This window comes from Anas acuta, chromosome 4 (genome assembly GCF_963932015.1).
Source record: "Anas acuta chromosome 4, bAnaAcu1.1, whole genome shotgun sequence".
Lineage (NCBI taxonomy): Eukaryota > Metazoa > Chordata > Aves > Anseriformes > Anatidae > Anas > Anas acuta.
The window spans coordinates 73,874,365-73,887,180 of record NC_088982.1 but is presented as its reverse complement, the minus strand read 5'-3'; the positions used below and the strand labels follow the sequence as shown (position 1 = coordinate 73,887,180).

The 12,816-nt window shown below is 40.3% G+C and overlaps 1 protein-coding gene across 36 annotated transcripts in view; it reads left to right on the top strand.

The window, feature by feature from the left end:
* Positions 1 to 12,816, top strand: part of CAMK2D (calcium/calmodulin dependent protein kinase II delta) — a 164,523-nt gene continuing 151,707 nt past the window's right edge. For 4 of the 36 annotated variants that reach the window (XM_068682090.1, XM_068682080.1, XM_068682082.1 and 1 more), the window contains exons 1-2: positions 10 to 562; positions 1,082 to 1,176. In XM_068682090.1, coding sequence (XP_068538191.1) covers positions 495 to 562; positions 1,082 to 1,176 — 163 coding nt within the window. In that variant the 5' untranslated portion in view covers positions 10 to 494. Of the gene's footprint in view, positions 563 to 1,081; positions 1,177 to 9,390; positions 9,409 to 12,816 lie in introns of those variants that run through there. The other 32 variants (XM_068682070.1, XM_068682097.1, XM_068682106.1 and 29 more) reach the window with 19 other exon arrangements.

The following is a 12,816-nucleotide window of genomic DNA, read 5'->3' as shown; positions in this document are numbered from 1 at the left end:
CCTTCCCCGCTTCGCCATCACCGCAGCGTCCCCGACGGGGCCGCGGCTCACCGCGGTGGGGGGGGGGGGGGTGGAGCCGGCGGCGAGGCGGCAGCAGAGAGCCGCGACGGGGCGGGCGCGGGTCGCTAGGGGGAGGCACGGCACCGGGAGAGCGGCACGGAGGCGCCGCCGCTTCTCCCAGCCGCGGTTTTGCTTTCCGTTTCGGGGTGCCGCCTCTGCGTGGATACATTTTTTTATTATTTATTAAATAATTTATTTTTTTTTTATTATTTTTCCTAGGGGGTGGGAGAGAGGGGAGGGGAGAGCCGCGGCGGGAGGACCGGGCGGCAGGGAGAGCGCCGAGGCAGCCCCGTCACGGGGAGGAGGAGGAGGAGGAGGAGGAGGAGAAGCCGGCGGAGCCTCGCCTCGCCTCGCCTCGCCCAGCCCTGCCCCAGCGCGCAGCCCCTCCGCCGCCCCTGGCCGCCGGAGGCACCGGCGGCCGGCCGCCCGCCCTCATGATGGCCTCAACCGCCACCTGCACCAGGTTCACCGACGAGTACCAGCTCTTCGAGGAGCTCGGGAAGTAAGCACGGGGAGACGGGGGGGTGGGTAAGGCGGCCGGGAGCCCCGGGGGGTGCCGTGGGGTTCGCCCCGCTCCTCCGCCGCCGTCGGTTGGGGGCTGCGGGGGCCGTTAACGGGCGGCGGGGGGCCGCCAGCGCCATGTTGGCGCCCGGCTGGGGCGGGGGGAGACGGGGGGGGCTCGGGGGGTGGGGGGCGACCGGGAGCTGCACCGGGATGGGGACGGGGACCGGCAGCGGGCAGCCCCCGCTGTGCGGCGGCCCCGCCGGCTGTGGACGTGGCTGCCGCCCCGCCGCGCCGCTCCGACCCGAGTTTGCCGTTGTGGGGAATAAAATCGATATCAAGCGACGCCCCAAAACGCCTCCCTTCTCTGTCTTTTCTCATTTCTTTCTTATATTTTTTTTATAAAAATTTTCGGCGTCACGCCGCTCGCTGAAATCGGCGAGAACGCTTCTGCCACCGTATCCGCAGGGAGCCCCCCTTTTCGGTGCCGCTGACACTTTGTCCGCTTCTTGGTTTGCAGAGGGGCGTTCTCGGTCGTCAGGAGATGTATGAAAATTACGACAGGACAAGAGTACGCTGCCAAAATCATCAACACCAAAAAGCTCTCGGCTAGGGGTGGGTATATTTTAACCGAGTGCTTACGGTGCCTCCTCCCTGTTTTGTGCGTTCTTGTGGGAAGCGCTAAAACCGAACCAAATCGTGATAATTAAAGTTATTAATTTTCATAACGTGCCTTTTTTCATCTCCTGTAAGACTGTGGCTTGGCTTTTAATATTAAACGTTTTGTGGATTGATGCTGGAGGTGTGTGGTTGTTGCTGTAGTGTTTAATGGAAAGCTGTACAAATTCTCAAGCAATTGAAAGTAATGCACTTCTTCCTTCTTTTTGTATGTAAATAGCTTGAACATCAGTCTGGAAGCATTTTGCAGACTGATTTTTTTTGGGGGGGAAATAATAAGTTTCCATTACAGCTTTTATTTTAAATGTATGTCAAAGCTCTACTGAATTCAGTGCTTCCATTGCATTTAAAAATGAAAATCAAGGCCTATCTGAATCCAGGAGGAAAAGTGTAATCTACTACCCTGTACTAAACTTCGAGATGAGATGCTATAGGAAGGAAACTACCATTTTATGAAATAACCCTTTGTGAACCCAACTCATTCTGATTAAGTGGTACAATGTTTCACTGTTACAGCCCAACAGTAATGCCTGCTACACCACATGTTTGTACTTTCCCCATAACGTGTATGTTTCCTATATACTTTCAGTGTCAATGCATAAGTCTTTGTGATATACTCGGGGAGTTATATGTGTATTGTGGGTTGTTGCTGTTGAAAGCAAGCCTCAGTGGTGATATGTAGATTCCTTGTTAAATCCACATCAAAGTGATTGTACCAGGATGTCAGGGATTATGGATTATTCTCTGTTAACGTTATCTATGTTTTGATATGAATTTGTGGTGTGGTAAAGAACATGGAAGTGAATAAGCAAGCAGTGGCACCGTGTAAACCTATGTTTATGGTCTGGTTTGTTTTTAACACAAAGAAGTCACTGCAGGCAACAGCAGCCTGAATTAATTCATTAAATTTACACATAAAGTACCACCTATGATCCTGTGGCACGTGCTGGTAACAGCATGCGCAAGGGATCTTTCAGCATCACATTAATGCTCTCATTTTCAGCTGATGAAAGGGATGAGAAAACATGCTTTTTACCTTTTGCTGAATTTTAGTCTTCAGACTTTTCTGTTATTTTTCAAACTTAAATTGAGAATACTTCTTTGTAGAGTTTACAGGTTTAAAAGGAGAAAGGTTCAGAAAGTAGTGATATATGAGATCAGGTATTCTCAGAGTTTTGCTTGAACAAATTAACCTTTTTCTTTTGTCAGAACAATAACGTGATTTGTTGAATTTTGATGCTTAAAATATATCTCCGAGGTCTATATGACTTTATAGATCAAGGTGTCTTTCAACACGAAAAGCTGTAGCAAGATAAGCCCCAGATTATTCATGTGCCATAGTTTTTACGTCTAATGGGATAAAATATTGAAAGCTAGGCTAAATTAATATAAATGTTAAGTCTACCTTTGAATTCATCATTTGGAATGTACTGCTTCTCAAGTTTCAGTTTTTGTACTTCTCTGACTGTTCAGGCAGGACGAAGTTAGTCCTTGGTGTAATCGATTCATGAGTGGAAGCAAGTTGGGGAGAATTTAGCTGATCAGATGGAATGAGGCACAACTCAAACAGAGATTTTTCTACAGGTTTAACATGTAAGCCCATAAAGTAAGGGGCTATACTTTAAAGATTGATAACTGGACTGCAAAATATCATTTCTTCTCTTCACACATGTGATGCCAAGTCCATGAATACAGTGAATCCATTCCCATGTTTGTTTCACATATTTCTGGATTATTTTTTTTTTAATATAATTATTCATTTACTTTGTTGAGACATCTGCTAAGCACCTTTTGAAGAACAAGCTTTGTGCAGAGGTCTTCAGATTCCTACTAGGCAGTTCTTCAGTTGCAGAAGGTGATCACTTACAGTGCAAAAACTCCCAACATTAATAATCCTCTAACTGTGATACCTTGCCAGGGTTGGTAATAGCTTACAACTTGCATTACATTTCACATTTCACCTACTATCTAAATTGTAAGTTTCATTCTGTTTCCATATGAACTGCTTTATGATGAGGTAGCAGTTCATTTTTGTTTCATATTTCTTAGTTGAAATACAGATTATAATGTGAATATGAACAATTCATTGGGTGAGCTTCATCTGTGAACAGAGTTGGAGGTTCTTAGCTTGAAAATGTGCATCCCGTGTACAGGCCTGGTTCTGTGTAACTCCTTGGAGCACAATGCCAAGTTTGAGCCTTCTTGCTTGCAAGATTGAAGAAAAGCCATTTCGATGTGTGATATGGGGGAGTCAAGACTAAGGAAAACTTCATGTGCTTATCATTAAATCATTAAAAATGATTAAAAATGATTTAATGGGAAAAAGCCCAGTCATAAAAATATATTTTTCCCTAACCAAGAAGGCTTCACCTCAGCCACAAATGTTCTTAGAGATCTATTTGTATCCTTCCCTCTAGTAGTCCTCCTAAACAGGAACTGAGCTCATCGTAGACTTATGCCAGTGAAGGTGTGTTCTCTTCTGTTTCCTTGCATAGCTACAGGGAAATTTCAGAGTGATTGCATGCAGAGGTGCAGGCTCTCGTTTTAATTTGGAGGGAAAAGGAAGCTATGCCACCCATTTTTGCAGAAGTAACTTCTGTGCTTTTAAATTGATGACCAGTTACTTACACCTGCTGTGCTCTGAGTTTTTCTTTACTGAGTCAACTTAAGTATTAAATTCATGTTACAAAATTAGCTGCTGATATTCTATCAATAGGGTATGTTCAAGACAAGATTGCATGATTTAATTATGCTGCTGATTTTAGGAAGTGTGTGTGGGGAAGTTACATAGCATACCCTTGTAAAATTAAGTGCAGTAGTGAGCAAGCACACAGAAAACTTGGAATAGGGTGAAGAATGTATGCCGGTTCTGGGTTTGTTATCATTTTGGCTGATGAAGTCATGGGAATTATCTCATGACTCAGTTTCTTAATTGTGTTGTTTTAGGCTCCTTTTTAATGTTTTTCTTGCGTAGAAAGCAATATAGATAAAAGTGAAATGTGAGGTGACTTTTCCCTGTGTGGACAAAATGCAAAATAATGCTCTTATTTTTATTATCTGTACACCTTTTATCTTTTTTTTTTTTTTTTTGAGAGAGAGAGTCTTTTGGCTTTGATCCAAACAGATTTCATGAACAGACCCATTTTCTTAACATATTTGAATCTCTTCTTCTGACTGGAAAAAAAAATAATCCCAAAGTGTTTGTTTCTCTAATCAGACTTGAAAAGGTCAGTTACTAATGTATTTTGAGTGGCTGTAATTCTGCTACTGCTCGTCTTCGGATTTGCTTTGTAGTGGCCAAAAGCCCCATGCCTTTGATGGCAATCTGATGGCATCTGTGAGAAGTGGGTGATTTTCTTTTCTAGGGTGCTTCTGTAAATACTGCTTAGACACACCTCTCCCAGCCCTTGGATGGCTGCAGCAGAAATGTGAGCCATTTTGTTGATGGACATCCGCATTAGTAAGAGCAATGTAGGAATCAGCCGGAGGTTATCCCTTTTTGTCCACTGCTCTCCTGATCTTTCAGGGACCAGTCTTTCCATTAGCTCCAGTGAGCTTTTGAGCTGTAAGCCTTGGAGGCTTTGCTGGTTATTTATCTTCCTTCTTGGTAGGAAACTTCCCAAATTGTTTCAGCATCTTGTTAGGCAAAGAACAGAGTGTTTCTTTTAAGCTGGTGACTGCGTATGACCTCCTTTGTGACAATTTGTGACCAAAAAAAAGTGACAATTGCACTTCCTTGCAACAAGCTCTCATGGGTGAGGAGGCTGAAGACCACACACGCAGTCCCCTTTTTTTTTGGAGCAGTATTTTAGTGGCAATACTGACTAATTTTGCTGTAGGAAGGGTATTTCTATGTCTAAAGCAGTCCAAGTAGAGCACCTCATGATCCCTAAAGTGATTTAAAATACACGGGGGAAGTGAATGGCATATGAAATATACAGGGTAGTATTTTTCAGCATGTTTTTTTTGTGATACAGAGAGAAAAACGTTTTTGTTGTGTCAGTAGACTAACATTTCATGGAGTCAGCCAGGTACTGTGTGTTAGGCAGTGCCATATGTTTTACAGAAGGAAAGATGTATTAAGGCTGCCTGTACTCTACAGCAGAAGAAGGCAGTTTTGCATAATCCTGCAAGGATTCCTAATCTAGCTAAAGATCTTAATCTCTGAAACATTTACCTGTACAAGTTTATTATAACACGTGTATTTTTTTTTTTTAATGTTAATTTCTGTTCTTAAGTACACTTGAAGTTTTTCCCACACATACGGTATGCTCCTTGAGGGCATTTAGTTGCCTGTGAAGCGCATCTCAGCTTTGTGAGAGCAAGATTTCCAGTCTGTCAGTTTAATTGCACGTCAAGTAGCATTATGGTCACTTTTCTCCATGTATTAAAAGTACGCTTTACAATATTCTTCCGTAATACCTAAGCCTTACCTACTGATGCGGTTGCCCTTTGTTAATGGTGGTGCTCTTTCTATCTTTCAGCTTAGTTGTGACGTTCTTTTCAGTCTGACATAGATCTTCTGACTTAATGTGGGTACATTTGTGTTTACCTGCAAGTATTTGTTTCAGTTGCAGATTACAGTAATGTAACAGTCTAGTGGCTCTCTCATTGTTAAACGGGTATTCTGTTTTAAAGGTTTGGAGCTTTTGCAATTTCTTGCTTTTAGTGGAAATCTGAAAGAGCTTTCAAATACTGATACAAATGAGGACTTGGAATTAATTTTGATGAGTGTTAGTTGGTAGAAAATTATTCTAACAGTTTACACTAGATTTCAAATTATTTTTTCCTGTTAGTTGATATGTAAATTACCCATAGCAAATATATAATTTCTATAATATCAATTCTCTTTTTCTTTGCAAAGTCTTCATCTTCCTTCTGTCAGGAAAGGAGATTCTTTTTATAGCTCATATGCTGATGGGCTTTAAATGAATTGCATTAGAACTTAAAGATGCATGTATCGCTCTTGTTATCTTTACAGCTTGTTGTTGCTGTTTGTACTGGGAGGTATGTACTCAAAAAGGTGAAAACTGCAGTGTCTTTAAAAGACTCCTAGGTGTGGGGAGGTGGGGTGAGAGGGGGGGGGAGTTCTAGTACACTACAGTGCTGTTCTCCTCGCACACGTTACAGAAATGTCCTGGACATGCAGCTTCACAATTTGAAGTGAAACTCTAAAAACAATATTTACAGATTACTTTCACACGCTTCAATTTTCAGGTTAGCTATTGACTGCAATGGAAACATGACACAAATCCAATATGTAAAATAACTCGGGGGGAAGCAGAGGGAGTTAAAAGCATTGGCATCATCTATCATAGTTTGACCAAGCTCAATAGGGAAGAAAAAAAGGGAGAGTTTTTTCTGTTCCAACTCACAAGATTATTAAACATGCCTACAATTATGAATCAGCTGAATGCATCTGGCTCTCTTGGGAGCTTCCTATTTTCTTTCATTGTGTTTCATCGCTGCTTTGGCCTGGACCCCCTGTCTGCTTTTAGATCTCTTCCACTGAAATGTTAACAACAAAGGATCTCTCTGGAATTTATTTGGCTACCTCTTTCCTCCCATTTTTTGTAAAAAGTTGTCAATTCTGGCACTGACCTGTGCCTCTACTTTGTATGTTCATTTACTGCAAACTAAAGATTTAACTGCATGTCTGAATAGCTGCACTTCCAGAACTGCTTCTCATTCCTTCTGTTAGGAGAGGGAGGAGAGCTATTCATAGGGGGAAAATATGGACTGAATGGAGGTATGGTAGCTGAGTGAAGGCATTCAGATTTTGAACCTGAGTAGTTCTGGGGTGTGTTTTTTTCTTATTATTATTTCTTCCCTTTCTCCTGGTCTGAGAGAAACTGTGTTCTCTGGAAGTGCTTTGTGATTTTTCTCCAAATTGTACTTCCAAATTAAGTATTTTGGTCAAAGATGAAAACAAGGAAATAATCAGAATGGTAAACACTTCAGCTTTATTGTGCTGTCTGTTTGCACATAGGACTGTACATAGAAAACACTGGTTTATGTGTACTGCAGTTGGAAACCACAGGTCAGCTGAGGTATTTAAGTAACTTACATCTGTTGTTATTGACAGCAACTTAGAAATATACTGGTTTCTGGAAGATCTGAGACAAAATTTCAAATATTTTGTTTTAGAAATGTAAATAGTGCCAAGATACTGCTTTTCATGTCAATGTCCTTCATTTGACCTCTTTAGAAATGTAGGCCACAGTGTTTCAGTGGGTTTATCTATGTCAGGGTCCAGCTTCCTCCTTCAGATAAGTTTATTGCACATTTATCAAATGCTTTGTAAGGATAATGTGTGGATTTTAAAAGATTATCTGGAAAGCATAACTTACCTGTTGATTGAAAAATTATATAGAGATCAAAAAACAAACGTAAAGATAGGAGCTCCTTTTGTTTAATTCTTTATTAAAAATAATTGTGCCTTGAATTTGAAGAAACATCTGCTATGTCTTGGAGAGACACAGGAATCCAATCTGTCTGTTTATTCCTCTATGTGTAGAGTTCTGTGTATGTCTTTGTGTGCATGTTTGTGCAAACTCCTTCTCTGTTTAATCCTAGCATTATGAGAAATGTCTTGTGCATGGTTATTGGAGAGAGTGGAGAATCTGTGTTACGTGGTTTTGGTATTTTCTTCCAGGACAGATAGTTGTGCTGTTATCCAGTATAGTTCTCTACGTTATCAGCTTGTAAAATTCTCTGAGTTTCGGTTGTTTGAGTTGTAAAACTTCTCTTAAAGTTTTGCAGCCCCATTGATTTCTGTTGCACTTGATTGGAAGCTGCTGGATTTATGCTGCTCAAGTGAGAATTTACTCAATTTCTTTTGAATCTGTTGCTTCTATACATGCCACAGGTTAAAAGCATGAGCTATAGCCAAGAGTAATACACATCGGGAAGAGAAGGAACTTAATCAAATTTGCAAATACATCTGATTCAGCTTTTATCCTAATCCAGGGCCTCTTTAGTGGAATTTGAGAAGCATAAATTGTGCTACAGCATGTATTTGTTTTTTGTAATTAGGTTTTTAAAGTCTGGAGAATGGCAGTTAATATACCGAACAAGCTATCACAAATCAGTCTCTGCAGCTGTTTGTTTAGGTTGGTTGTATTTAATAGAAAGTAACTTTTCCTACCTAGTGACTTCTCGTAGCATTTATGACATGAATTCCTGACTTGCTGTAAATAGCAAATATTTCAGAGGAAACTGGGAAAGTAAGGTATGCAGGTTAAAAAAAAAAAAAAGTAACAATATATTTTATTTAATAATGGGAACATGCTGCTGTGGATATTTGCTGGTCAAGATGAAACGTTTCATCTTGTGATAGGAGGCATCTTTTTATGCTTACAACTCTTTATTTTTACAACTATCCAAGAGTTTATATACTGCTACAAGAAGCTAACATCTTGGTGATGCTTTCCAAGAGAAATGTCTGGCATCCATAAAAAGAGAATTAATTTATGTTTTGGCAGTCTCTTTCACCTTGAATGTAGAGCATGCTTGTTGAAAAAGTTAATGACTTGCCATGTGGTTTCTTTTGATCGGTTACAGCCAAATCAGTCAATTGGGTTGTCAGGAGGACAGCCTTCCCCTTATCCCAAATGCTCTCTTCCTGTCACTCTTTATTCTGCCAACACGCGGTTGGCAGGGCAGTTGAAAGGATGGCTGCAGTTACTACAAGCAAATAAATGTAGAACTATGCATCCTTAGTCAGAGATTTTTATGTGCAAAATTGAAAATTTCAGCACCTGATCTATAAGCAGAAAAAGAAAAAAGATGGGGTGAACTGAATACTTGCTGGATTGAGAGAGCACATGTGTGAATTTTGGCAGGTGTGAGACAGACTGAAGAATATATCAAACCCTGATAAGAAAGTTGGTTCAGGGTTGTTTTGTGTGTTGGCTGCAGGCAATGTTTAGAACAACTCATCTAGCCCAGTAGCCAGCAGCCTTGGAGACCATTAAGGACACACACATAGATTTGTACAGCATTAGGGGGAGTGCTCTGTGTCATGTGGCAGAAGGTGGTTTTCCCCTTGTTTTCCTGTCCCTGTGCTGCAAAGAATGGCGTACCTTGTCCAGGGAGGAAGATTAACAGCCCTCAGTGTAAGTGGAAAGGATAACACACCTCTGCTATAAAGTTTCATCATCTCAACAGGTGAGAGGAAGAGAAACATAAACCTGCAGTGTTCAAAGCTCGTGTTTGTAGCAAGAAATCTATTGCATGTGTTTTCAGAACTTTGTTCCTGATTTAATTATAGTCGGGAACTGCTTCTGCTTACTTGTAAATTTTCCGCAATGTGAATGCAAGCGTTGCAGCAACAGTCACGTTGCATATTCATGTAGCTGCACGAACAGATGGGGTTCCTACATAATATCCATATTTGACATTCTGATGGGATTTGCCAAGCCTAAGCTTTCATTTAAATTTTAACCTCTTGAAGAGATAGGTTTGTGATTTAATCAGTCAAGGGAGGTCTTGAAGTTATTTGTATTGTGTAGCAGATTCCAAGCCAGTGATTAGGTATGGTTTTGGTTTGGGAGACCCGCTGTAAGAATGGTTTTAACAGGCTATTGCTCACTAGAATAAATACTCACCAAATTCAGAGGTTTCTTGCAAAGCCATATTCATTTGGCTGATTATATTCATATCCTTCAGTACGTGAAGACAGATTTTATGTTCAATTAAAACATCAAGCAGCATTGTCGGAGTTCTGTTGCTGTGGTGCTGCATTGCAGGGAAGACTTTGAACTACAGGGCAGATGACCTTCCATTTCAGTTGGGGCAGCTCCGGGTGCTGCTGAATGTTGGTTTTTAAAACTGGGTTAAAGACTTCTTTTCCACGTTCTTTTATAGAAAGATGTCAAAAATATTAAGCACTTCCAAGATGCAAAGAGATAGCAGAAAACAGCCCTCAAACCTATATGCACTGGTTATTTATGAAACACTAGAGCCTAGAAAATATAAATACCACATTCTTGGTGCTTTTTGTACAGCATATACTGCTTTTAAAATTAAAACTGAAACTCAGGTATAAGGTAGATTGCTTAGTAGATGCCTTCTTTATGCAGTATGGACAGCTATGAAATAGTGATTAGGATTGCATTGATGTATGCACGTGGGATTCAATGCCCTTCTGATCATGACATAAGAAAGCATTTTTTCCAAGGCTGTTTTTAGTATCACTATCCCAAAAGGGAAGGGGGGAAAAAAAGTTTTTTCTGTTAAATTTCTGCATCTTTCCACGGTGCTCTTGCTGATACTCCTCATTTATAATTAGTAAATTTTAGCATGATAAGAACATTTCTTGTTGCTCACTCCATAAGGAAGGAAAAAGGAAGAAAAAAAAAAGCCAGTGGTAAAGGGGTGTGTACCTTAGATGCAGAAAAAGATCCGGCAGAGCTTGGCAGACATTATGTGTACCCAGGCAGCTTGTTTGCTGTAGGAAAATGTTTCATGCTAAAAGACTTATTAACTAATGTAATTTTACTTGTAATGAGGGTAAGAATAGATGTCTTCAAATTTTTGTTTATTTGTGGCTAATATGATTTATCTATCTAAATTAAGTAATAAATTGCTTTCAATGTCATGTTAATCAAAACATGTATACTAATGAGATTCATTTTCCCAGAGTAGAAGCTGCTTATGTGTGTTCCATCCATCTTCCTGGGAGATGTGCATTAACCTTTCACGTATTTGGGGGTTCAGGTTGGTAACCCAGCTAACCTTGTGCACAAATAGTGGTAAGCTCAATAGGTATCAGAGATGGTTTGGGGAAAACATCAGGGGATGTGGACAAGGACCTACAAAATGAGTGTGTTTCTAATCTGTAACAGGCAGAGGGAGGCTTTTTAGTTGTTAGATCTCAACAACTTTCACATTCCTTCAAGTACAACATAGTGGAAAAAAACATCTATTTTATTCACTATAAATGATTGATTTTTCTCCATCCCCAGCTGTATTTTTGCTTAAACTGAATGAGGCTGGAAGAAAGTTTTGAATGGTAGGAATTGGTCATTTAGCAGTACTCCACATGAAAGTTCCACTTTTTGACAGATTTTTTTTTTAATCAATGGTCTATTTTTGTTTTCCCTGTTCCAAGTGACAGATTCAGTCTAACTAAAGCAGATACCTTGTACTTTCAAAGCACGTTTTTCCACAGGTTTCTACAGGATAAGAAAACATGAGCATCAGACCACATGGGGCTGGAAAAAAACAGGGAATAAAATTGAAGTGATATCTGAAGTGAAGTTGAGTCCTTCAGCAGAATAAACCATCTCATTAAGTAATCAAGCTCTGTCTCAACTGGGGAGCCGAGGGGCTTATTCCTTTTTGCTTTACTGAAGAGATAATTTGGTACTTCTAACTTTCAGTTAGAAGTCTTCTATAGCTCAAATATATTTGTGGATGGTGTTTGTTGTCTGTGCCTGTATTGTCCTTCAGAAAATTCTTCATCTTTCATCTGTGTATTTCTGAAGGGCTCTCTTGTTTCCATTATTTCTTTCCTTAACAGCCACCTTCCTTTAGCTTCCTGCTTCCTCCTATTTCTGAAGGGCTCTCTTGTTTCCATTCTTTCTTTCCTTAACAGCCACCTTCTTTTACCTTTAGCTTCCTTCTAGCTTCCTTACTTGCCATTTCAGGAGCCATTCTTTTTACATGTGGTTGGAGTTGACTTCATCTATGTATTCAGGTGAGGTCTCATGTGTGGCTTGAGTAATCACCTGTATCTCCATGGGAGAATCTCGTCTGGTAAATTCCAGGACTTGTGTTCACCGATGCATTTGGTAGATGTACTTTGGTGGTGCTTTGTGTTGTTCTCCTGGTTTAGGGATTCCTTGTTGTTCGTCTCTTTTCCCCTGAAGCTGATGAGCACTCCCTGTAATAGCACAATGTTTAGTCCCCAGAATATGAACTGATAGTCTGAGCTTCTTGCTATTGAATTTTCTCCCACTTATTATGATTTCAGTCTTTGGATTAATCCAGTTCCTACTGTGTGTTAATAGAGTACTTCTTTTTGCAGTTGTGCTTATTCACCTTAGTAGTGGAGCATACAGAATGTTAAGGTGGATTGAGAGATTTGTATTTGTAGGAACTTTTTTAGCAATTTCACTTCAGTGTTCCGCTTCATCACTGTGCTTTCTGTCACCCCTTTTACCAGTTACCAAGAGTTGCTTTGAAATTGGTAGGAAATCTCCCTTTTCACTAACCCCTAGATTTCACATTTTCTTTGTTCCTACATTTTAAGGAATTGACCCTTACAGGAGTAATTGATTCTTGCTTGGAAAATCCACAGAATGTTTTAAATGTCTTCCTGTACACAACAGGTAACTGATATGCATTGATATAGGTAGATCCTTTTTAAAAATAAAAAATAAAAAAATATGCTGTTTCTCAAGATCATGAGTATTTGAGAGGTACGTCAAAAACTAGTTCTTTCCATCACAGGAATGTTATTCAGTTTCTGACATAATAGCTTTCTATAGCCTGCCATTACTTTCACCTCTGTGCAAGGTCAAGTGGAAACTGCTATGAAAATAGCTACATGAAATGAAGCTAAATTGGGAA